This window comes from Podarcis liolepis, assembly GCF_965112155.1.
Source record: "Podarcis liolepis genome assembly, chromosome: 2".
NCBI classification, from domain to species: Eukaryota; Metazoa; Chordata; class Lepidosauria; order Squamata; family Lacertidae; genus Podarcis; species Podarcis liolepis.
The window spans coordinates 31,859,462-31,886,819 of record NC_139555.1 but is presented as its reverse complement, the minus strand read 5'-3'; the positions used below and the strand labels follow the sequence as shown (position 1 = coordinate 31,886,819).

The 27,358-nt window shown below is 43.2% G+C and overlaps 1 protein-coding gene across 2 annotated transcripts in view; it reads right to left on the bottom strand.

Annotated features, from left to right (window-relative positions):
* The window catches only part of ASPSCR1 (ASPSCR1 tether for SLC2A4, UBX domain containing), a 64,974-nt gene extending 45,407 nt beyond the window's left edge, over positions 1–19,567 (bottom strand). Inside the window, exons 1-4 of one of the 2 annotated variants that reach the window (XM_083487030.1) lie at positions 19,274–19,567; positions 17,398–17,453; positions 13,438–13,552; positions 5,289–5,389 (exon numbers count right to left, since the gene is read on the bottom strand). In XM_083487030.1, the coding sequence (XP_083343156.1) occupies positions 5,289–5,389; positions 13,438–13,552; positions 17,398–17,453; positions 19,274–19,372 (371 nt within the window). In that variant the 5' untranslated portion in view covers positions 19,373–19,567. Of the gene's footprint in view, positions 1–5,288; positions 5,390–13,437; positions 13,553–17,397; positions 17,454–18,723; positions 19,143–19,273 lie in introns of those variants that run through there. The other variant, XM_083487029.1, reaches the window with a different exon arrangement.
* Between the last annotated feature and the right edge of the window lie 7,791 nt (positions 19,568–27,358).

Below are 27,358 nucleotides of genomic sequence, written 5' to 3'. Positions count from 1 at the left end.
TCTATTAAGCACATTTAAGGACCAAAGTAGTGGCACCAGCCTAGCCACATCATTGGGCAGCGAGCACTACTCTCCAAATTTTAAGAGCTTCCGAAATTCTCTGAAAGCAACACCAGACCCAAAATTTATAAATATATACATCCTGCCACTTCATGAAATGGTCAAGAGAGAGAGGACGTAGGGCAGGGAGAGGAAGCAGTGTGAAGACGAAACTTCCAGACTACTTTAAGAGAAGGAAACAGGAATAAGAAGTGTGCAATAAATCCTCCAAAATAAGCAAGCAGATTCCCAACTTCAGTGGGATCACTTGTAAGGGACAGAAGAAGAAACGTATGCCTATGGCAAAAGGAGGGAACATAAATTTAAGTAAATAGCAGGCTTCCAAAGAGAAAAGACAGCAACAACATGTGACACCAGCAGCATGAACAGAGTAAACTTGTATTCTGCTTTATGATCAGAAGCCAACCAAATTAGGCTAGGGGAAAAAACCAATAAAAAATTTAAATTAAATGCAGCCTTTTGAAATACAGTTAGAGCCTCCCCAAGAGTTGAGCAGATGCCCTGGAATCAATTCAGTATTCAAGCAACAAATTAAAAAAACTAGTAGGACCCCCAAAATCATTGATACTGAAGTAGGATTTTCCATACACAGAGTTCTTCAAAATAACATTAGCTCATGAAATAAGATGACAGCATGCCACAAAACCAAGAGCAGGGGGAAATCTACTAAATGAACCAAACCCTTCTTGTTTTGTATTGCCCTTCCAGTGAATTTCTTATACGTCACAGAACTCTGGAAGGAAAAATATTTTGAAACATGAACAGTTTTGTGGCATCGAGACCCGACAGATGCAATAGACAAAACAAGTTTCTAGGAAGATAGGTATGATGTGCTATAAAAGTCGTAGAGCAAGAGTAATAATAATAGTAATAATAGTAATAATAAGAATAAGAATAATAATAATAAGAAGAAGAAGAAGAAGAAGAAGTTGAAAAGCTTTAAACACTAGTGGGGATAAAAATAATAAAAAAAAGCTATAGAAGCTACAATACTTCCCTACAGCACAGAAACTATGGAAGATGTAATAGAATGTCATCTGGATGGTCTGACTCTGTATAAGGTAGTTTCCCAATTTCAAAGCTTTGAGGAGCACCTCTCATGCTTTGTGTGCTGAGGCACGCTGATGTGCTGCCATAGAACTGGCAGCATGTCACACAAGTTAAATAATGAAAGACTTTTGTGAGCCCAACTTTTCACCAAAAGAACTGGCGACCTGCTACATCTTTTCTGTAATTCACTGCTCCAGTCTCACCTCCTTCCAATCAGCCTCTGTTGAAGGTGATTAGTTTTACTGTGTCTTTGCATGTGAAGTGACTTCTGATGGAGACACATAGCAGAATTACCTGAAGTCAGAGGGGGCCAGGAAGAAGGCCCAGATCAACAACTCAGGACCTCCTCCAAGTGTGGCTATTCTTGTGCTCACTAAGAGCTTTAAGAATTAGCTGCATTTTCAATTTTAATTCAGGAAACAGAAGTATATATCCCATTATAAAGTACGGGAGACGACGCCTTAAAGATTTCATAATCATAGAATAATCCATGACAAATTCTGCATGTCAAGATGCATTTGGAGTTCACACTAAATCATGGGTTATCGTGATGGGAACAAGTCTACTTTGCTTCTCGTCTCACGCACTGACCCCTACTCTACAAGCTCCACCGCCAGCACCCCAGTGTACACCACGGTGTCGTCAACCTTCCCTGGCAGTGGGAGCAGAAGGTCTGCAGGAGGCTTTTACTCATGCTTGCGTGAAGGCAAGTAGAATCCTCTGATAAAACAGGCTCCCTGATTGCAAGGAGTCTACTCACAAAAACACACAATCAAGCAAACACAAACAGAGGTTTCCTACAGATCTTCTCCATACAAACATGGGGAAGCCCAGGGACTGGGGGGCAACGCACAGGAAGATATTAAGGACGGGGCTTGCATGCACCCCCCTGCCCCCTTCCAACACTTTGAGCATTTGCATGATTAGGTAAATTCCTAATAAGAGTCAGCAAAGTAAGGCCTGAGGGAATTTGTGTATGGTAATAAACAGAATATGGGACGCGGGTGGCGCGGTGGGTTAAACCACAGAGCCTAGGGCTTGCCGATCAGAAGGTCGGTGGTTTGAATCCCTACGACAGGGTGAGCTCCTGTTGCTTGGCCCCTGCTCCTGCCAACCTAGCAGTTCGAAAGCACATCAAAGTACAAGTAGATAAATAGGTACCGCTCCGGCAGGAAGGTAAATGGCATTTCCGTGCACTGCTCTAGTTCGCCAGAAGCGGCTTAGTCATGCTGGCCACATGACCCGGAAGCTGTACGCCGGCTCACTCGGCCAATAAAGCGAGATGAGCGCCACAACCCCAGAGTCAGTCAAGACTGGACCTAATGGTCAAGGGTCCTTTACCTTTAGGACCCAACACTTGAAGACCAACCTGAATTGGACCAATGAAGCGAGATGAGTGCCTCAACCCCAGAGTCGGCCATGACTGGACCTAATGGTCAGGGGTCCCTTTACCTTTAATAAACAGAGCAATCTTTATACAGATCCATCAGTAGGGGCTGAACTACAGAAGAAGACTGCCAAGTGGATCCGAGGTAATCCCTAGTTGGGGGTTTCTACAGAGTGTGGTGTGCACTGTGTACAATAAAGCCATTAGATGTGAGCCAGCACATGGAGAAAGGACTAACAGGTATATCTTTTGTAAACGTCTGAAATTAGGAGTGCTCTGTGGCAGTCACAGAACGATGCAGATAGACATAAACAATATTACTTGTGAGGTTAATGTCTCCAATGTGTCGGGCGGGAGGGGGGACGGGCAGGAATACAGAGACTGCAAATCCACTAGCTGGCAAAGAAATAGCACTCATCTGCTTGTTGTTATTCATACCAGAGTCCAAGCTGGCCCACCCACCCCTTTCCTGGTAGTTCTATCATTTCAGCTTTAGAAGTCCTGGTACAACAGTAGGTCGATGACTCCTTTAGATGATTGTTGGAATGGTTTCTGAGCCCGAAAGAAACAACCGCCAATTACACAATCCTACGACGCAGCACGTGGACTACAGAAAAAGACCTTTAAATAGAACGGGAGCCAAGAGCTCCCATTGGATCAGAAAGAGAACTTGGAACGAATTCAAGAAGCAGAGATGACAGAAACCGTACGAGGCTGAGAGCCCCTTCCCAAGTGTTAGAAGATTTGCCTAATAAGTGAATGTGATGGGGGGGGGAGGGAGAGAGAGAGAGAGAGTTAAAGACGCTCCAATAGAATTTGTAGCAATCACCCTCGATTTATGAAGTTCAGCCTTCCATGCCACAAAAAAGAAACAAAGTTAAGCAACAAAATTGTCTTGGAGTACGGATCATTCGTTTGACATTTTGGTTCGAAAGAGCACCTTTTGTTCTTGAATCCTCTTCAGGAAGAAGGAAAGCACTAAATGTAGGCTGCAGCAAGAGGGAGGCAAACCCTCACAGAAGCTTTCTAATACAGAGATGCTATATTGGAAGTGTAGACCGCTTCCAGGTTAGAACAAGGCCTTTCTCCACTATAACCATAACTCAGCAAAGGTTTGAAAAAGCCCATTCAGTCAACACTAGGAGCTGCAAGCATGCTTCTCTGCACAGTCAAAAGTGTGCTCAATCAAGTTCTAGCCATGGCACAATTCTCTTACACATCCCCTTTCAATCCCATCTGTGCATATGGGATTGCATACAATACAACCCCTTCTAACAAACAAAAACAAAAAAGGGGTCATTAAAAAATATAACTATGAATAACATGATGATACTGTTACTCAACTTGTGAAATGTACACAAGAACGGCTGGGTTTTAATTTCTCTTTTCCTTTGCTTTCTTTTTGTTAAATATGTCATTTCTATTGTTTTATTACTTTTGAATATAAATGATTTTTTAAATGAAAAATGGGGGGGGAGTAGGAGCATACAACCACTGAAGACTGAAATAAAAGACTGTGTTGGGGGTGGGGTGGGAAGAGAAAGGAAGTTGTGTTTGTCTCGCCAGTCATACGGCACAATAGCTCGTGGCCCTTGTGCAACCACATTTCATAGAGCAACCAAAACAGCAGCAAATGTACCCTCCTGGTGAAAAAAATCACATCATCCTAGATAAAAAATGTTGTGTCTGAAGCGGCAGTTCAAAGGATACTGAGGCAGGCACACACAGACATGCGAACAATGTACAGTCATTGATATACAAAATGCATGTTAATGGCACAATAAACTGACTGTGAAGAAGTACCCCTGGAGAAAACACACACACATACACGGCTTAACAGGGTGTGTGGGTGTATCAAAAGCTGCTTCGGAAGTGTGCAAGAGGTAGCAAAGAAGAAGCAGGGGAAAAGAGGCACTTTAATGAGATATAAAAGAGGCACTCTAATGAGATATAAAACGGTATGTTTGGACAAAGGCACAAGTCCTCTTCAAGTGCTCAAAAGAACACATGAGGACTTAAACTGGGTAGGGGGTGTGAATGTGCGTGCACACACACTCTACCTAATTTTCAGTACATGTATGTTCTTCTGAATGCATGAAAACTGACGGCTACATTTTAAACACTATGGGCAGGGAGGGGTGATTTGAAGCAAGGAACTGATAGGTTAGGTAGGAAAGGGTTAGCTGCTCCCTTCCCTCACCACTTCTCATCTGAACCCTTCCACAGTATCTGTTAACTCACAGAAAGGGCATCGGGCTGCAGTTACATGCCTTTGTGTGTAATGAGTAGTTTGGACCTAGTGGTGTATCCTCCCGTTTTTCTGCTGGGAGCTAAACAAAACAGGAAAGAGGATAAGAAGTCTGAAAATGGCAAAGTACTTAACCAATACTCTCTTGCCAGCATTATTCTCCTCAAATGCAGACTGAGCTATCATCCGCTTCCATTGCTGAACCCCCGCTTTTAAGCAGCGATTCCAGCTTCCTTAAAGGAAACTAGCAGTTTTTGCCCTGAATGAATCAAAGTTCCAGGACAATGATGAAAGGTGATCCCATTTGCAGTATAACCCAGTCCTGCCCAAAGCAACTGTCATTAGTGAACAAATAGTGAACAAAGCGCTATGAAACATAACAATCATATTAAATACAGTCATTAATCTGAAAAGTATTCATTAGTGGAGCCTTATTCAAGTAGCAGCACAGAATCTATTCATTCATGACATCTTAACCGTCTGTGCTTTTCATCTTCAGCTTTCTGAAACATTTCTCTCTCATCGCTCTCTGTTTGCACTCACCTGGTCTGTGCAAAGTGGTTAAGAATATCCCACAAGGTCTGACTGGAGCAAAACGTGTCTTGGAGCCTAGAGCAATCATCCAGCTGCAGCACAATCCGTACCTAGGAGGTAGAACCCAGGGAATTAGAACAGAATATATATGTCCCAAATAACTAATGGCAGAACAGTAATTTGACAAGTTGCTTAAGGTCACATCTGGCAAGTCACTTCAAGTGAGGGATATTTGTCGATGGCCGCCTGTGCAGAAAAGTAGAACATTGGGGAGAATCAAGGAGAGAATCAAGTTATTCCATGGGAACTCTATCATTCTATGATTGGAAGTGTTCCTAATTCAAAAAAGGCTGTTTACAATACCCAATTGTCTTGACCCATCTGCATTCAACTGCATCCTGACCGGTCCTGAAAAAAATTGCAGCAGGAGTGCAGAATGGAAAGTTATATGAACTTGGGTGTTTACTGTACTTGGCTATCAGTTTCATCGCCTGGGGTCAGTGCTGGTGTACACGATGTGGCTGGACTTTGACATACTTCAAATGAGCAATAATCAGAGGTGTTTGAGTTTCTTCGTATATGCAATTACCTCCTTGGCTCCACAGAAAACAGGGAGATATAAAAAGACTGGATCACAAACAGAGTTCCTTAGGGTAGCTACGAAACTGGACTATTAACATTTGTGGGTAACTGTCATAGAGGGTTGTGCAGACTTAAGAGCTCCTCCAGTTTGCATGTCTACTCTACTATAAAATAATTTCAAATAAAAGGTAGTCACAACAGCAAGCATGTGCATGTTTTGCCAACAGAATTTTTTTTTCTTTTTGGTGTTCACATCTGTTTTTGCCAGATAGTTCTATTGGCTTGGTAGTTAGGCATGGCTGCAGACACAATATATGTTACTGAAGTTTTCTTTTTCATGGGCAATGACAGCTAGGCCTCACTATGCTAAGTCAGAAACAAGAGGACATTTGGCATAATCACAGAGATCCACAACTAAGGACAAAAGAGCATTAGGGTGGGATAACAAACAAAGGAATGCCACTAAGAAATCCTTGTAGAGATATCCCAATATCCATAGGAGTTTGTGTGCAGGCACACACAATAAGATATGTTTTATCCCATGTACTGTATAAGTTCCTTAGAACTCATGATAAGGTATCTTATTCAAAATAGCTCTTCTTCTCACTAGGCTAGATCTCATCTGAAGTCTAAAGACACTGAATAATTAGCTTCCCTATGTCTATAGGAAAGTTATTTTACACTTTAGATCTGTTCTCACCACTGCACATGATCCTGGGATCCTGTCACAGGCAACTTTAAATCTCGTAGCCACTGGGGAAAAACAACCCGTCCAAAAACCGGACCTGAAACACGTTCATTCAGAGGTAGATTTCTTTCTTACTCTGAAAGCAGAATTAAGAAAAGCTGAATGCTTCCAATGTAAATTAATTACCTCTTTAGCAAGGAATTTCACTTGCACAATGTTAAAAATGGCCAACTGGTAGATCCAAAACAGAAGGAGGAAGCCATAGTTCAAAAGGGGCTGCGTCTGACGAAGGCAGTCATGGACAAAACGATAAAGGGAAAGTCAATCAAAAGTTCCCTTTGGGAGAAGCCATCATGGAGGAAGTTTGGTCAGAAACTGCAATCACTTCTGACCAGCACAAACCTAATTTCCTTTTGAGAACCCTCTTCATCTGACATGCCACATGGTCAACTCAGCCCCTGGATTTCTGTGATATAAAATAATGCTTGACTTAAATAACTGTGCAACTGTGCAACAGACATGGGCAAGAAAAATCTCCTTTATGGAGAACAGAACTTTTCCCTCCTAAGCCATGGATCTGAGAACCATCTACACTTATCAACTGCAATCTGAAAGCCTGAGCCAGTAAATGACATGCAGGGGTGGTCCAATGACGTCTATAAACATTCAACAACAAGCAACTCCTGCGAACACAGAATTCGTGTTCTTTTTATGATAGCTTTCACCATAACTGGGAGGGCAAAACGCTCTTTTTAACAAGCAAATTCGTTGAGAAAACACCAATGAAATCTCCAGAGTTGGCAATGGGGCAAGAGCGCTGAACCACCATCCCACTGAACTCATTCTGCACATAGGCCTCATCACCGAAGCATCCAAGGGTTCTGGGGAAAGAGACAGACACAACAAAATCCTTCCAAGATTTTAACAAGAGTTTTTTTTTAAAGTAAACCCTATACACCATAAAATCCAGCGTGCCCTAGTGCTTTCGTTGGCAGGGTATGATTGCACCACGACTGAGAGATGTGACCTGCTTGGAGCCAGCAGCACGCCCCTAGGAAGCGGAGCTTCAGACACTAAGCACAAGGGCCAAAGTAGTTTCATCCTATCACTGTCATGGCTTTCCCTGTTTCTTCATTGCCCAAGACCAGCCTCTGGATTATCCTTGGCTGCATAAGGGTGCCGACAACTGACATCACCGGGCTAGAAGACACTTGCCCAGAAATCCACTCCGCCAATTGCATCAGTTTTTTAGGCAGCAGTTCAAAGCCAGTCATGACACGAAAGTCATATTCAGGCAATTAAATGAAAACTTCACAGAAATCCCAAGCTACGTATAAATATTAATCTTTTTATCCAGCAAACAGAGAGCCATGCCAATTAGTTTCTAAGTTTACAAACACACGAGTACAAGACTGATGAGCGGCTAAAGTGCTGTGTTAGTTCTTTGTAACAGTACACTTCCCCTGACCACTGAGGAATCTGCTTTCATTGCCTTACGTACATGTATTTCAAAAGCCAGAAAGAAAGAAGATGTGGATTCAAATTCAATAAAGAGGACATGAATTAAAGAGGACAGTTCTTAACAGCTGTGGTCTAGAAAATTTCACAGCTTGCTTCCAGTCAGGATGTACATATCCTGTGTTTTCATCATGCTATCAAAGCTACAAATTATTCAGTTACACTATCACTATTTACCAGTTGAAGGCACTAAAACATAGTATGCTGATTTTGTTCATGTAAAGGCCACTGGGAAATACAATAAACACTACAAAATATATATTATTTACCATATTGGCCTGAATGTAAGCCACACCTCTTTTTAGAAATTCCGACCGTGAAAAGTTAAAGTGCGACTTAAATTTGCGACCTTACAAAAATTGGCTTTTTTTACGATATTGCTGGTGAAACAGACATACAGTAGAATGGAACGGGTGTGAGTCCCTGCATAATTTTAAGGGTCAGCTTATATTCAGGTATTGTCTTTTTTTCTTTTTCCCTGTGAATTTTAAAGGTGTGGCTTATATTCGGTTGCGGCTTATATTTGGGCCAATACCGTATATGTTGTAACTCACCTTGAGACTATTTTTCAGTAGTAGGGGGGTCTCAGAAATTAAATAATATGCAAATAACTTCACCTAGCATCGCAGCCGCAGAGGAAGACATCTTTATTATTATTTATTTATTGAATCTCTATACAGCCCTATACTCAGAGGTCTCAGGGTGGTTCACGGAACAAAATCAAAATATAAAACCACAAAATATATAATCATAATAAAAGCAACAACCCAATAAATCCCCCGCCCCCCCCCAAAAAAACCCACATTTTAAAAGGGTATTATTATTTAGCAAAACTAATTGAAGAAATTATGCAGCCATTTAAAAACTCTTTTGGAATGCGATATTATGGTCCTTGCAACCAACCAGCCAACAAAACCAAATGCCATATAACAGATTTTCATAAACTGCTTGGAGGTTTGCTTACAATTAAGCAGTATACTCAGCTCGTTAAATATATATATTGCCCCAATTCATACATCACATTTAGCCACAGTTTTTAGTTAACTATAGTTTAATGGGAACGAGAATTAGCTGAGATTCCTGTATTTTCCCGCTGTTGCCACACTATATAATAAATATGTCACAGCCAAACAAGTCGTATCATCTGAATTCTGGCTCATAATTCCCCCAAACTATGAGTGGGAAACCAAGAATAAGCCTTGGTTACCGCTCATGGCTTGTTTGGAGAGAAACAAACCAGAAGCTGAGGTTCAGATGACACAACAGTGCAGCAGAAGGTGGGAGAGAATTGTCACAGAGAAGCTTTTAAGCAGCAAGCCCCAACACGTTTACCCAAAACCAGGGCTGGGGAACCTTGGGCGCTCCAGATATCATTGAAATCCATCACCATTGACCTTGCTGGCTGGAGTTGATGGGAGCTGGGCAATATCTGGAGGCTCAAAGGTTCCTCAGGCCTGCACTAAAACATAGTTCATTTTAAACTATGGGTTAATATGGCACGCAAGGCCCAGGCCACTGCCAGCCAACACAATTTAAGATCATCCTTTGAGGTGTCTAATTTTCAAGTTAAGGTAGTTTAATGACATACAGTGGTACCTCGGGTTACATACGCTTCAGGTTACATATGCTTCAGGTTACAGACTCCACTAACCCAGAAATATTACCTCAGGTTAAGAACTTTGCTTCAGGATGAGAACAGAAATCATGCAGTGGCGGCGTGGCAGCAGCAGGAGGCCCCATTGACTAAAGTGGTGCTTCAGGTTAAGAACAGTTTCAGGTTAAGAACGGACCTCCAGAACGAATTAAGTACTTAACCTGAGGTATCACTGTATACAGTTTAACTAGAATTCCTAGCCTCCCTATTTGCTATGCTGGCTGAAGCTGATGGGAACTGGAGCCCAACAAGGTTTCCGGAGTTGCAGACAACAAAGCAGTCAAGGTTTATAATTTAATTACCAGTACTGACAACATAACAAACCAAGACTCGGCACAAGGGGCTTATTTATTTAAAGCACGTTAAAATCCCATTCTTCAACCAAAAAATGCCCTCAGTCTCACATAAAAATATCAATGAGAAGACGCCACTCCTTGCCCATCTCCCCCACTAGTTGTCTCTGCCCTTTGGAATTGTCAGTTTCGGTTCAAGAAGCTCTTTCACAGACTTTAACAAACCACTTCTAATGAACTGAGTCACATTCCTTATAGTAATAGTTTGGAATTAACAGAATTAGGCATTGCTTAGCCTTGTTACTAACTCAACTGATAAATCTTGATTTCTGCAACTAGTTATTTAGTCATGACCTGTCTCCCTTTTCGGTTTAAAGCAGCAGATAACAATTTCAATACTTCCAACAGATAAAATCTAACTGAATGAATTATTGATAAAGGATTAGTAATGAGTCTTAATAGCAATATTTTTATATTAATTAAACATGTTCCTTTTGTAATTAATAATTTAGGATTAACTGGACTAAACTGTTGATTAACTATTTATATCCGAGTCAATAATTAAATCTGTTTCTAGGATTACATATCTTATTTTTGAAGTAGTTTCCCCTGAACACTCCACCTAAAAATGTATGTGTGGTTTTAGTCAATATCTTCCTTAAATTCAACAACTGACTACTGGAGGCTAGACACTGGATTCACTTAAAGGATATACACAGATAATTCATTTACATTTCTGAAATATACAAACATCAATCCCCATATATTTTCCCTATCTAGTTCCATTCATTCCACTCTAAAAGTAAATCCAAATAAAGAATATGCTTTGTTAAATTAGTTCTATCCTTCAGTTGCTAGTATTGATTAGTTTCCTGAGGGAGTTATTTCTTTTCAATTACAATATGTATCTGATAATTTTTTCAAGAGCTAAAAAATTAGAAGTCAGATGTTCTAAAGCTACACTACCAAGTCTGTAGCCCACAACCCTTAGGCAAGGGGGATAACTTTCCAACGCTACAACATAAAATACAGGTTACAAATCCACAGCCCAATGACTCAATCCAGCCTGCAAAACCACTGTTAGCAGCTTGCCAGCCCTTTACCAAAATCAAGCACTACCACTTAATTTGAGAAGATCCTCTTCTCCCCTCTGGCACAGTACAATTGCTGGAATGCCTTAGGCTCAGGAAACAAGAACGGATGCTCCAACCTCCAAAGGCTTCTAGCAATGGTGTCTCACAAGAGGAAGAAGAAGTGCGATTCCAAGGTAATGTCTGCAACCAGAACCAGTGTGGAGGTCAAAGGAATGAGGAGTCTGGAGCTGGAACACAGAAACTGGAGCACTGAGGAGCTCTGAAGGGAGCTCTTTACCCAGCAAAGGTCCAGAGGAGTCTGAGGGATGTACATAGTCCCCGTCTCTCCCTGGTCCTCTTCTGGGTCACAGCCTGCAGTCGGGTCTTCTCCCCACTCCTCCCAAATAGATCCCTCCTCCCATGTAGAACCCTGCCAACAGAGCTGTCTGGAAGGCAAGAAGATAACCCTGCAAGTTAGGCCTTCCCACCTGCTCTCCCACCACCTTTCCTCCTGTGGCCCAGGGGATGATGGAGAAGAACTGCAGATAAAGGTGGATAGGGTTGAAGGGGAAGCAAAGGAGGCATCGTTGAGAAGGGGCTCTTCTGGTTGCCTTTGGACTGGTATGCGTTTCTAAGTATTCGGTGGGAACAGGCTGCTGCATGCAACTCCCAAATCTCTTCCTCTGAAGAGGTCTCTCCAGGGTATGAGTCTGTCAGGATCCTAGCAGGTGAGTGGCTTCCTCACCCACCTACCCTGCCCCCACCATCACAGTGCTGGGCCAAGTGGAGTAAATTTCATCCATCTGTCCCATCCTGTTGGTGTGATTTCCAAACATCATGGCGAGAGTAGAGAGAATATTTGATATTTACCTAGAGAACAAAGCTGAGCCTTCCAAATACTTCTTCATCAAAAGCTTAACCGACTCACGTTGCCAGTACAAATGCAATTTCTCTCCATTGCATTCTCAGCCAACTAATTTTATGAAAAGTTGTTGGCTAACTGACCAAAAATTGATGATTCTTTAATTGGTTTAGTGTGCTCCAGCAAATTTCCACTGAAAAGGATTTGCCTTGGTTCTTCATTTCTTCATTGTTGTATATATAATTTCGGTGAGTCTTTAGGGCTTCTTCTTTTTTAAAGAAAATATAGTTGGCCTTGGTAAATAACTTCCTTCTTTTAGGGATTTTAAGAGCGGAACTGCTTCAAGGCAAAACTATCCCTGAAAAAGTATATGTTTCGGTTTCACTTAGCTAGAATTAAGCCCCAGTGAATACCATGGGATTTATTTCGGGGTAAATACACATTGGACTGCATTGTAAGTCAAACATATATCACCATTTCATAGCAAAGCTTAATCTATGCTTTTAAAGCAATATTAATGCCCTTTTCAAACCAATTTCTGTGCATTCTCCCATTTTTTTCATCACTTTTCCAACAGTTTTATTATTGATACGTGAAAATCTAAGTGGCACACAGCATCTAATGGCAATATTAGCTACGTCAACCATTTAGAGCTCTCTTTTAGGAGATCCAATTTCATTTACAAAACTGATAAGAACCGCAGTACAGTATAGTATATCCCAGACAAGGAAAGCCAAACCCTTTCTCTTTTGGCAACTTTATTCAGGTCAGACTAAGCCTTATGTCAGACGGTAATTACCAAAGAACATGAGTTTTAAAAATAAAATTAAGGAGAAATACAGTGGTACCTCGGCTTACAGATGCTTTAGGTTACAGACTCCGCTAACCGAGAAATAGTACCACGGGTTAAGAACTTTGCTTCAGGATGAGAACAGAAATCGTGCTCGGGCGGCGCAGCAGAAGCAGGAGGCCCCATTAGCTAAAGTGGTGCTTCAGGTTAAGAACAGTTTCAGGTTAAGAACGGACTTCCAGAACTAATTAAGTTCTTAACCCGAGGTACTACTGTGTATGAAATGCTTTCTAAAAAGGACTGAGGTCCTACTACTACTATGCCATCTCTCACTCTTTCTTTTATCAACTCCATTTAAGATTATAAATGAGTTGACAGAAAGAAGGTGAAGAGGTTGACAGCGAATGAGAGGCAACTTACAGTAAAGTACCTAGAGAAACTGAGGGATTTCTTTATCGTGCCTGTCTTTATCTTGTACAAAAAGCCTTAGATGGAATCCAGCAGCATCTGGAGGGTCACGGGTTCCTCCACTTTGCCTTAAGATTTCGCTTTAAAAAAAAAGCAACATATATAGGCTCATAAGGAAGCTGAGAATCCTGTGAAGGGGGATATGTTATCATCGTCCCTCTGACAAAACCCTGCCACGATCACGGCTGGAATGTGAGCTAGAAGTGTGTTATAAAGTGAAAAGAGCCTACCGTAGTTTCAATTCCTGCTCTATTACGAGAGACTGGCACCATCTCCAGTTTGGCGTTGTTGGGTAGGTTGGCAAATCTCCATTGTACAGAGAGATCCAGCACAGTCCTCTGAAACCTGCAAAAGAAAGAGTCTAATGATATCCTTTTGCCCTGAGACTAATTCAGACTACTTATCAGTGATTCCCCCCCTGTATTTTGTAACCCGATAATTTCTACTTGTGGTCTTCTGGCTGCTGCATGGAATAACGCATAAATCTGACATTTGGGAATTGTAAGTAAAATCCATTAAAACCTACAAAATTGTGTGGTCTGGTCACTACAAGAGGGGGATAAATGGAGAAGCATTGTAAGCATACTAGACTGGATATTAAAAGGGTCTAACAGTCTTTATTCCTAATGCTTCACTGTTGCTAAACATTTTGTGATCTTTAAACTCTGCTGGGGCTCTCTTACTACTGGAGTATGTGTTCAGCCCGCACTCTGGATCTAAGGATCCAGCCAAGTCTTTTATTAATTACCCCACACAAGTGATCTCTAAATCTACCCCCCCCCCCCGCGACAATCTTCCTTAAATTAAATTAAGTTACTACAGTACATGTGAGACATTTTCCCCTGGATTTGTCCCACAGCACTGTGGTAACATTTAAAGGCCCCAAACCATATGGGTGCTAACCACACAGGTCCTTCGCATGAAATCATCATTCCCTAGCCATGGTCAGGCAACAAGGATTTATTCAATTTGCACAATTCATGTGGTTATGGGCCTTTAAATGTTACCACAATGCTGTGAGATGGACCCACAGAAAAGCAATTCCCCAGCACCACAGTAATGCTTGAAAGGTACTCCTAAAATATGATTTTCTGTTGCCACATTTTATAGTGTACTAAACAGAACATGTAGATTTGTGCAACCACGGTTTTAGGCTCCACATAGATGTCCCCAACATAATCAGAATATCATGGAACAATTAGTACTAGTTGCTGATGCTCACAGAAACAATGGCTTGAATCCACAGGTATTTGCACTTGTGAAATTGGTGGTTCCAATATCCACTAACATCCCTCTCCAGCAGCATCTCTGCACTTGCCATATCCCATGTCATTCTAGAAGCCTTTCTGACCTGCAGGGGCTGCTTTTCAGAAGGCACAAGGACTGTAACTGGAAGGAAGAGGCAGGAAAGGTCCACTGCATGACATTCACCCCTATGCTCCCCTGGATTCAAGCCAACAATATTAGGTCAGCTACTTACTTGCCCCTTTCCCTTGCTTCATTTAACACAGTTTAGTAACTAGGAACAACAGGAGCCACTCAACTCTCAACAAACTCATACAAGGGACCACACTCTTAGAAGCTATAGAGTAAAGCAATGTAAAGAGGTGCAACCATTTTCATATCAGGAAAACATTTGGATAGAAAAAAACTGCAGGAGTTGCTATTTGGAAAGAGCTGAAAGACATGTGACAAGCAGAGGCAACGCTACTGTCAGTGTTTTTATTTTCAGAGAAGGGCCCAGGCCCAAAAAGCTGCTTAATAGAGGAACAGCTTGTTGTAAAAAGAACAGTCTAGAACAGCAGCATGACCCAGTTGCACATAGTGCCGTGTGATGTCGGTTATGAGAGGGGCTGTTTCCACCAGAGAGTTCAGGGACCTGGGGCGTCAGTGGAATCCTTTGTTAGAGGCCTGTATGAAATAGCAGCACAACAGTTAACTCTGCATCATAGCTATCATAGGCAAAGTGAGATGGCATCTGTGGGCAGCAGATGTTTAGTGTTCCAAAGGACAGCAGAGTGGGAGGCATACAGGTCAAAACCATAAGGCACAATCCACCAGGACAGTTCCTGCATGAGCCCCATTAAAACGAGCAGGATCTGGAATAGCTCCCATTCATATCCATTAGTTATGCACAAGATGACTTTCTCTAGACCTGTGAACTAGTTCAAGTGAAGGCAATGCCATTTCCATTTTCCACCCCAGGTACATAAATGGCTTTGGCTCTCCCTAGCTGCAGCTTCAAACAACAACAACAATAATTTATTTATATCCCGCCCCAAAGATCATCGACCAGCGCGACCAAGGCAGTTTCAGTCTCATGGTGAGGCCTGTATTCCGATTGGAAGGGATCTAAATGGTCCGCATCCTCCAGGCGTGCTTGGAGTTGTTCAGCAACCACCCGCTCAATCACCTTGCCCAAGAATGGTAGATTTGAGACTGGGCGATAGTTGGCCATATTGGCTAGGTCTAAAGTTGTTTTTTTAAGAAGTGGTTTAATGACGCCTCTTTCAGTAGGTCTGGGAAGGCTCCCTCGCAGAGGGAAGGATTCACCACCCCGCAGAGCCAATCGCCCAGCCCTTCTCGGCTCACTTTTATTAGCCAGGATGGGCAAGGATCAAGGAGACAAGTGGTCGGTTTCACTCGTCCAAGCAACCTGTCCACATCTTCGGAGGTAACAGATTGGAATTGATCCCATGTAACATGACTAGACAGGACTCTAGCACTCTCCCACCCTGGCCCCATTCCCATGGTGGAGTCTACCTCTTCCAAATCTGAGTGACTTGATCTGCAAAAAACTTTGCAAAAGCATTGCAGGAGATCTTGCAGTAACAAGGGTATTAACTGTCTCAGTGACTTAACTGCAGGAAAACACAACCCTAGCAACACCATTAACAGCAGGTCTACCTGCAACTACAGCTTAGTCATGCTGGCCACATGACCCGGAAGCTGTACGCCGGCTCCCTCAGCCAATAAAGCGAGATGAGCACCGCAACCCCAGAGTCGGCCACGACTGGACCTTATGGTCAGGGGTCCCTTTACCTTTACCTACCTGCAGCTACATTTCCTTCCCAAAACATGGAGGAATGAACAGTCTTCTCATAGCAGTGATACTATTTATCATCAAAGGTTCCACATGTATCAAAGCCTGCTGAAAATGCTGGATTACAGTATAACTGATGAAGTGACAAAGGCACAGAGAGCCTTCTGCCTTACCAGCATCCATTGAGCAACTGAATATTTAGTTTGGAACTTAATATTCCTTTAGACTGCCATGCCTCTTAACATCACCTGCATCAACCAGAATGGGGTGCTTCCTGCCCTAACTATGAAAGGGAATCTACTGTGGGGATTTTTTTTTTACTTGAGAAACACTTTAAAAAAAAACTAAATTTGAAATCTGGGCTCTTATTAATCATTTTCTGATTCACCTGTAATTATTGATTATATTGTTGCCAGATTTTGTTAATTTTCGTGGGGTGGTATGGTTTTAGTATTACACAGATAAATTATTGGATTTCAATGTTTTATTTTGCACTGTAAATACTTTAGTATTCTTGTTAGTCACCTTGAGTTCTCTTGAGAAAGACATCTAAGAAATATTAATAATATTAATAATATTAATAATACATGCCTTTCATAGACGAATTATGCCAAAATATTTGAATTTTGGGGCCATAAGTCCCTAGAGAAGTTGATGAGTATGCATGGAATTAAGATATATTATTGCTAAAACAGGGAGGGAGAACCTGTGGCCCTTTAGAGGTTGTTGAAGTACAACGCTGATCATCCCTAACCGCTGATCGTGCTAGTTGGTGCTGATGAGACGCAGAGTCCAACAACATCTGGAGGTCCATACGTTCCCCATCTCCATTCTGAAGAAACTAGTGACTGTGTTTTCACATCAGGGAAGTGGGTCTATCTAGCCCAGCATCCTGTTTTCAACAGCCAGCTGCAGGTGCATGAGAACTGGTACTACATCTGACCAATTAAGGTGAAAGATTGACCTTGGCCAAGGAACACTCTGCTAGACATGTCAAATTTGGGATCACAGCCTTCAAAAGCGAATAGTTCTGGACTGCCATTGTGGGCTCCATATTACACTTCTCTCCCACCCGTCCCCCAAAATAACGGCAAAGAAACAGCGAACTGTCAAGCCATAAAGGTATGGAAAAAACAGTAAGACTCACTTCAAATCATATTCATTGGGACTGAAATTCTGCTTTCTACAAACCTCTTCCAGAATCTTAAAAAAGTAAAAAGACAAGATGTTAATATAAAATAGAGAGTTCTCTCATTCTGTATCATAACAGTGCAGATTAGTCATAGAATTATAGAGTTAGAAGGTACCATGAGGGTCATCTAGTCCACCCCCTGCAATGCAGGAAACTTTTGCCCAAAATGGGGCTCAACTCATGACCTCGAGATGAAGAGTCTCATGCTCTACCAGGTGAGCTATCATTTACTTCAGTCAGCATCCTTCCCCCCCCCCCTTCTCAACTCATGCTTATGGGTCAAGCTGTGATTCTCACTTACATTAACAATCCCACCTGCAGGAGAGGAAGATTCTCCCCCACAGCCCAGCAAGAGAATTTAGGCCAAATGCGAGAGTACAATCAGAGGGAAATTACCGGTACATTTATTCTGGGGTAACACTGCAAACTATTCCAGGATGTTAACACAATACATTTCTGACAGAAAGTAGCAATCTCTCTTGGCATTACATTAGTTTCAGGACTAATTTTTCATAATGAAGGCTAAATTGACTGGTTGTTTTTAGGTACCCCATTGATCCTTGTGGGATTTTATAGAGGATAATTATTTACACGAGTAAGTGCAAGGAAACCTCCTTATGGAATACTCATTTATGGACCACTGAATATGCAGATTGGGAAACAAAAGAAAAAAGACCTTACATGAAAGAAGCTTAAATCATAATCTTGGTGGTCTGATAAAAAAAGAAAACCTGTGATAAAGTCAGATAGAGTGAGAGTGGAAAACCTTTTTAAAGTCATAGGTCCGCATGCCAGTGGTGGGCTGGGTTAAGGCAGAGTAGTGAATGTAAATATTACCTTTATGTGGTAGAGTAGTTTCTACAGACACCATTCTCTGTTCTCCATCCAGTTAAGTAAGAGGCATGATCATATTAAGGGCACATCCCAGCCAGACAAAAACACCTGAAGAGGGTGCAGAACAGGCCGGGGGAAGGGTATGGTCTGGGGGAAAGTCCCAAGGGACAGACAGAGGTCTGGAAGGCCACATTCAGCACCAAGGCCTGAGGTTCCCCACCACTGCGATAGAAGATCTACCCCCCAAAAATATAAATTGCATTTCCCTGAGAAGCAAACACAAAAAAGAATCTTGCAGCAACTTAAAAGACTAGCATGTGCCATAATACATTTGGTAGCCTTTAAGGTGCCACAGGACTACGGGTTGGTTTCCCCCCCATAAATTACATAAGACTGGAAAAGAAACTTTTAACATTTCAAAGGGACTTTCACCTCTCCCATTTGCACCTGCCTACATCGGAAGGCGTCTATTTTCCCCCCGGCGGGGTCTACTAAGGTTTTACAGGAGATGATCCCTCCCTTCAGTTCTTTTCTCCTACAGAAAATGCATTTCTCGGCATAACCCCGTTCAGGTCGCAATCCTAAACCCATTTACTAGCGAGTAAGCCCCTGCTGAATGACAGAAGTCACTTCGAAGTCAACAGCCATGATGACTGCGCTGTCAGGGGCCATTTCTTTTCCCCACCAGGGGCAAATATCTACGATCCTCCCCCATTTCAGGAGGCCGGAGTCCTTCCATTATTGCACAACTTCCTTTCAGACACCGAGATAAAGGGAGGAGGAAAAAGCCCGTCGCTGGCTTTTATCAGTGTTCAACCCATTCCGTTTCTACCACTCAAGAAACTCTTCCCGGCCCGGCCGGGTCCGAGAGAAAAACCCTTGGCAATTATGTGCCCTCTGATCCAATCAGAACGAGCCTCTTTCCCCCCTTTCCTGCCGCAGGGCCAATCAGAGTGACTGCATCCGCCCAGCCTCCCCGTCGCTGGGCCAGACCCACCTGGAGCAGCGCGGTGCTTGGGCCTACTCGCACCGTCACTCGCCTCCCGTTCGGAGCCAGCACGGAGACCGCGGAAGTGCCGCCGCCAGCTGCCGCCATCGTCCCCCCTCTTCAGCCCCCGGCCGGCCCCACCCCTGGCTGGCCCTCGAGCGCCTCAGCCGCCGGGGTCACCCCCTGCGCCCCGGCACTTGTCTATAGCCAGCCTCCTCGGTAGTTCAGCCCAATGGCCCCGGCAAGGGGGCGCGGCCACCACTCAGGCCGCCCCGCCTTACGCTTCGCCTCCCGCTCGCTCGCTCGCTGCAATAGGGGTTCCTCCTTCTTTAAAGGACTCGCGGCCGGTTCCTGAAAGAAATCTCTTCCGAGTATGCGCGGCGGTGCTTTGCTTTCCGTTCGTTGTCGACGTGCAGCTGTGCCCTCACTGTTAGTGAAAAGCGGGGCGTGGGGGGGACACACACCCAACTTTTGGATTCTTCAACATCAACTTCATTGGACTGGTCATGTGCGGATGCCTGATTATCGTTTTCCAAAGCAACTACTCTATTCCGAACTTTAAAATGGGAAGCGTAACGCTGGTGGTCAACAAAAGAGGTCTCATGACAAACCTAAAAAAAATGTAGCATAAACACCAACAATTGGGAAACACTGGCCTGCGAGCGCTACAGTTGAAGAACAGCCTTTACCAAAGGTGCCATATGAGCTTTGAAGACACTCGAACTCAGGACAACTCAGGACACAAGGCAGAAACGTGTTAAGAGGAAGGCACGCTTGGCTAATCTACACCGTGATCTACTTCCGCCCGGAAACCAATGTCTCCACTGTGGAAGGACGTATGGATCCAGAATTAGCCTCCACAGTCACTTACGGACTCATTGTTAAAACCGTGTTTATGGAAGCCAATCTTACTCGGCTACGAGTGATCGCCAAAGAAGTAGTGAAAAGGGGGGGGGGGACCCAACTTCTTCCACCTGGTTTTCTCTCTTGAAAAATACTACGTGTGTACCACTGCAGCATTTGCTCAAAGACGGCTACTTTTAATATTGGGGGGAATCCCTGTGCAGCTTCCCCCAGATCTACATTTCTATCCCAGAGGCATATGTTCCTGTTGAATTTCTGCCTGCCTGGCACGCAGCAGGTGCAATGTACTGGGATCCTGCCAGGGAAGGAGCAGCAGCAACCCGAGTCCTGTATAATCTGCCAACCCACTGCCAGAGAGTAATAGGTGAATAGGGTTGGATACATGAACTGGGCTCCTGCCATATATAGCAGCTCACATGGCCCCTGCCAAATTGGTCACTCTGCTCCCCATCCGTGACATCAGAATAGTAATGATCTGCCTCACTCACAAGGATGTTCTAAGGAATAAAGATGGTAAAGGAAACAGGAGGACGTGGTATTGAATTTGATGCTACTGTAAAGCAGTCAATGTTTACTTAGAAGTAGGTTTCACTCCCAGATAAACAGCATAGTAAAATTGGCATTCTTACCTACCTATTCCAACTACCCCTGTAAGATGCTTCCACTTTTCCCTATGAGTCATTTCCACAAATATTTCAACAATAGAATCTTCCATTAGCTTTTGACCCTCACTGTGTACAGGACCACAAGACCTGGGAGGGACTTGGGGCACCATGCAGACGGAGCTCCTAAACCTGCAACACTATTCCTTCCCCCAAAAAATATTTTCTACTGAGGCAGACCCAGATTACACAACATCAGGGGTTCATTAACTGCACTTGTTCCAATGACATTTATGCCATAATCTGCCAACAATTTCCTCTTACATTCTGCATACAATGAGAGGCCTTCCTATGCAACGAATAAATTCACACAAATCCAACTTCAGAAATGGTTATATTCATAAACTAGTAGGAAAACGTTTGACTTCCCAGGGCATTCTGTAACTGATCATAAAGCCAGCATTCCAGAAACAATCATCAATTTTAAAAAATCAGTTTTCTTGCTTGTGGATTACATCAAGACAAAGACTGAAGGTTTTAAAAATCCATACTACGTGTGTTGATTGGCTTACCATTGGCAGAATAGCTGTGTTATCTATTGTGTTTTGTGAATAATTCCCTGCCCATTACAGGTGTCTATAATACAATCACCACAGTAATTCTGAGTAAATTATCACTAATCTACTACTGTAAAAAGTTAAAGATAAACCTATTTGACATGTATAAAAGGTCCAGTTAGCACTGATTGTAACTTTTGATCTGCCCCCCCCCATTCAACTCCCTCCTTACAAATTTCTCCTTTATATACCTGTCAACAAAGATTTTACTTCAGGCATCTGACAATGTGGGGTTTGGTCCATGAACTCTTATGCTATAACAAATTTGGTAGACTTTTCAGTGCCACAAATCTCTGTTTTTGATGTGAGACCCACACATACCCCGCTAGAAATCGGAACACATATTAACCCTCCAAGGCCAACTCAGAGTTCATTTTATACCACCTTTCCTACAGTCTCTGAGTTTGCTTATTTGATGAAATCATTGGGAGGGATGGGGGGGGGGAACCTTTTAAAAATTACTATCTAGCATTGCAATATAGCCAGAATCAGTCGAAACAAGTCAGTCCAACACATGAGAACTGACAGTCCTGCATAAACATTTAATGGTCCTGATGTGTTTATCTTTAAGCCTCTGAATGGTTCTAGATCTAGCTGATAGTGAGGTTGAGACAGATAAGACCAAGGGCAACTGATACATGTTGCATCTTATCTTTTCCATTTTGTATAAAAGGTATGACAGGTAGGTGCTGGCAAATGCTAAATTGACTGGATTAACATCTTCTGTTTATGAGACACGCCAGTTTAAATGGGTGGGAAATGGTTTTAGTACAGAGCAGCTTGTTTCCATCAAGACAAATAAAAGGATAAGAAATTCCAGAGAAAACGACTTGTATTTTTTATGCAGTCAGTTGCAAAATAAAAGATACAGTGATCACCTATAATTGACCCCTACATGGTAAATTAAAAAACAAGAAGCTAGTACCACTTGACCAAACCTCTCCTCAGATAGATTATGAAAGCAAGGAGGGGATATAACGTTGAGGTCTGGGCTCCTAATTTACACAATGGTAGAACAATATGTTTAAGAGAATGCATTGTTAAACTTTAATAAATGTAACATTATTGTACTGCTTTTTCTAATGGGTAACTTAAAATAGTAAAAAAAAAAAAAAGGTGAACTCCATCTGTGCTAATATTTTCTCATCAGTAAGTTAAACTTTATTGATAAATAGCTGCCTACTAGTCAAAAATACTTTCCCCAGTGCAAATACTCTCAACAGATTTGACATGAGCTACGTCAGCCTGTTTGTACAGTGTGTTCACACCCATCTACAGTTTCCAAAAGGGTCCATTAAGATTCCTTTAGCTTGCAAGTTACGTTTGTTTTTTTAAAGTACCATCTCATCCATTCTATCCTGCACATCAAATTATTCATATTCTACCTTAGGCTGCAATCCTAACCTAATTTACCTGAAGGTAAGCCTCATTGGATTCAATAATTCAATACTTCTGAAGTTCTGAACAGACACTATCAGGGTTGCAGTGGTATGGAAAACCTTTAACAGTCTCTTCTAACTTATATGATCTTCCTGAAGAATTCTCAAAAGTGTAGATTAGGAATCCCTACGTAGTAGGTGGGGGGCTGCGGAGGAAGGCAGAGAGGAGACAAATAGAAAGGGGGGAGGAACAGCATGAAAGGAAAGCGTCTGAATGAATGTGAGTGCCACAATATTGTCAAAAAAGCAATAATAATAATAATAATAATAATAATAATAATAATACCCCGCCCATCCGGCTGGGTTTCCCCAGCTACTCTGGCTGGCTTCCAGCAGAATATTAAAATACAATGATTCATCAAATATTAAAAGCTTCCCTATCAGTACTTTTACAGGTGGCTTAAACCTATTTTGTAAATTGGCATATACAGCCAACACTTTGGAATTGCTAGAGTAACATAGATTATTATAGGACCATATGCAAGTATTCTAGTGATGATGTGAGAAACAAGTGGTGCCATCATACCAGCTTTGGGAACAAATTCCCAGACTATCCCTGTACCTTTATCTCTACCATCTGAAGTTTAGACTGACACATTTAAGGTTCCATCTTGTTTACAATGTCCTCCTCCTTGCACTTTCTCTGGATTTCAAGGCTCAAGGTCATCTTGGAAGTATTTTCTGAGAATAAAGGGTCAAGTATGGCTTCTTTATTTCTCCAACTAGTTTATTAGCTAGGACTATATAACTTTTCAATTGTGAATGTACTAGGCATGGAAAAGTAGGCATTTAGACTGGATGTAGGTTTAACTGTTTTGTAAACATTGATTAAACATATGTAAACATTGATTAAAAAAATTATTGAAGGCAACTTTTTGTTGAAGTTCAGCAAACTGTGTATTGGGCACCAAATGCAAAATTAATGTCCTACCATAGCTCTTGTCTGACAGCAGGAATGCTTAGTCTGTGGCCTCTGTTGTTGGATTCCAATGCCAATTAGCTTAGCCAACATGGCCAATGGTCAAAGGTTCTAAGAGTTGCAGTCCAATATCTGGAGAACCTCAGCTTTCCCATTCCTGTCTTGTAAATGATGAACATGGGTATAATTAATGCTGATCATATAGGAGACACCCTGGGCAAGACACTAGAAAGATATATATAGGGAGGAAGGGAGGAAAGGAAGATGCAGTAGCTCAGGGATGGGCAACCTATGTCCCTCCAAATGTTTTGTTAGACCACAACTCCCATCGTCCTCAACCATTGGCAATGAAGGCTGTTGGTTATGGGTGTTGGAGAGCCAGAGGTTCCTAATTCCTGCCATAGCTAAGTTGTAGTGCACATGGGAAATCCCGGGTTCCATTGCTGATGTAATCAATTAAAACAGAGGTGAGCAACTTGCAGTCCTTGGCCTAATTTCATGCAGGGGGAGGGGGCGCAGACCCAGAAGGAAATGGAGGGAGGAGTTGAAATGGATGCAGCAATGGAAGGAGGGGGAATGTCTTCTGCAAGGGAGGAGAGAGAAGGGGATGTCCGAAGGAAAGGATGGCCCTTTCTATTATTGGCTGTAATGTCACTTATAATTGGCTTTGACCTCACCGTGTACCAGTACCAGCACACACACATACACAATTACCCCACAAGGAAAGTGGTCCTAGACCGGGGTGGGGGTGGGGAGCCTACCATGCAAGAGTTGAACACCTCAACCGCTGCTGTCCGTCAGAATATGCAACAGTGAACTAGATGAATCAGTGGTCTGATTCAGCAAAAGGTAATCCGTACATTAAAAGAGCACAACTTTAAACCTGCCAGAACAACGAGGACTTGTCTTCTGATTACATCTTATATTATACTGTGAGATGTCACCATAAGACTATTATACAGAAAAAAGGAAACATTTGGTTCTTCTAATAAACTAAAAGAGGACTGGTTGCTTGCATAAAAAAGGCCTGTACAGCCAGAGCTTGTTTCCTCATCCACTTTGAATTTGGGATGGCCCCCATCTTCTGTCTGAAGCATACAGCTGTTTTCTATTTTGCATCAGAAAGTGGCACATCCTTATAAGAACTGTATTACTTCTGTTAGAACAGCACTCTTTGAAGTAACTTGAGTCGAATTATCCATGTTGCAGGATTCAAGAAATGCCTCCAATTTCCAAGGGCATGTAATAATCAGAACTGTTATAAAGAGGTTAAAGGTCACATTTCATATCCAGCACCACTTCTAATTTGAAATAGTTGTATAAAATTAGAAGCATCGGGGCACAGAGGAGGGGGAAGGGGACTACAACCTGGAGCTCATTACAGTTCTGAAGAGAGATGAATTCATCAGGGAAAAGATGAATACACCCTACATAATTCATTTTTGGTCTTTTTTTGTATACTCCACTGATACCTAATTGATGAGTTGGTAAAAAATATTTAGATAGATAGATACTTCAGAGCCACCTTTAGGGGTGTGTCACCTTTAGGGGATATTTAGTTGCATTGACCCTCAAATAAAATAGTTTGTGCTATGGTTGACCCCTACGCCCACCAAACTTAACTTATTCATATACACACTCCCTGCATATTCCAGTCGTCACCCAAGGCTGTACTCATTTATGTGAGCTCAGACTTAGTATCACATTCATGACTGAATGGGAGGATAAGTGGCTACCACATTGATGGGTTGGGTATGCTTTGACAAGACCATTTTGGTCACTCCACCAGTGATCTTCACTGGTGAGATGTTCCACTGGTGTTATTGGGAGAAGTTCTTCCAGTATGTTAAATTCCACCAGTGTTGCAGGGCTTCTGCCAGTTTCTGGAGCCCCTTGGCTGACAAAACTCAAGCAGAGGATAATTGCAGCCTTAATATATTAGTCAGATTGATCAAGTGAAAGTCTTTTGAATGACTAAAAATATTGATTGATTGACTCTGATGAATTGGGTAGACCGGTTTCTGAAAAAAAGTATTGTCAATACAAGTATTTATAAAAACTGCAGATAGCAAATGCTGTCTTCTAAGACGTTCCCTCCCTTTCCCCGTGCACAGAAGGCAATGCTTCTACTAAAATTCACTTCTCCATCAACCTAAAAGATGCTTCTGCTTCAGATCTATTCCTTTTACCAATATGAAAATATGTGCACATTTCAGCAAACAACTGATTGACAAGAACCCATAAAAATAAAATATATCTAAGTGGATATCAGTTAGCAACACCCACATATAATGTTAAACAGACTTATTCCATCCTGCTTCTCCAAACCCAGACCTGCAGTTCTTCATAAGCGCCAGCATTTGAACAGCTCCACTCTCCAGCATCAGGGACAGCCTAGGCCTGGCTCCTTAAACAAGTAGGCTGCCTGTCCAGCAATCCAGCACTTGAGACACGAACGAGTCTTTAGCAGAGCTTAGAGGACTCCCTTCCAGGTCAGGGAGTTTAGCCGTCACCAACAGCTCTTATTTATTAATGTTACTTTTATATCCCCCCTTTTTCCTGACACTATTCTCTCCCTCCTCATCCTCACAGCAACTCTGTGAGGTAGGCCAGTCTGGCAGGCTGCGACTGGCCCGAGATCAGGCAGTGAGCTTCTTGGCTGAGTGGGGATTTGAAGCTTGGTCTCCCAGGCCCTAGTGCAACATTTTAATCCGTGCACCACAGCGGCTTTCTTAGGGGGCAGATTATTAGCCATAAGCCCAAGGAAACCTGCATGTTCTGAGGCAAATACTTCTGAATGCCAGTAGCATGAGAAACCTTGCTCTGAACACCAGATACAAGGACAAACAAGGAAGGCGGGCTGGGCCTAGAAAGAGGCCTCCAGTTCGCTATTGCTGGAAGGCGCGGGCGGGGAAAGCTGTGGGACTCTATAGGGACACTCATCTAACCCCAGTAGGCCGCTTCTTGTGCCCTCGTGTTGGGGAAGGGAGTCCTGGAAGCTGCTGGGCCTGGACGGCCACCCGTTCCCAGCCCCTACTCTCCTTCCGTGGTTCACGCGAGCAAAGTTTTGCTCGCTCCTCCTCACGAACACGGTAGCACGTGAAAGCCGACCGGGCCGCCTGGCGCAGCACGTGGCTGGGGGACCCCGGGAAAGGAAGCGAGCAGGCCACACAGCGCTGGGGAGCCCGATCTGTGTGGGGAGTCCCCCCAGTGCTGGGGGGGGGCTCAGAGCCGGATCCCCGCTGGACGGGGTATCCTCAGGCGAAGGGGTGGGTTGTGGGCGTCCAGCCCCAGTGGCAATGCCCCAGGCCGCGAGGGCTCCTTGTTCTGCCTCGGCGGGGCCCCCCCTCCAATACCACAGCACAGCCCCCCCGCCTGCAGCGAACAAGAGGCAGCCAGTCTTTTCATCCCTGTACGCACACCGCAGCTGGGGCGCGGGGGGGCCTCGCAGGAGGATGGAGGGGGGGAGAGGCGGACGGAGGGGAGGACTTCAAAGCTCCGCTTGCCTTATTCCTCCTCCATCCTCGGCGGCAGCCAGCCCCTTGGAGCGGCGCCCCGCGATGCTGGGCGGGAGGTGGCGAAGGTGTTTTTGGCACTCGCCGGGCGTCTCTTCAGACGGGACGGGAGGGGAAGTTGCGGGGGGGGGGCGGAGC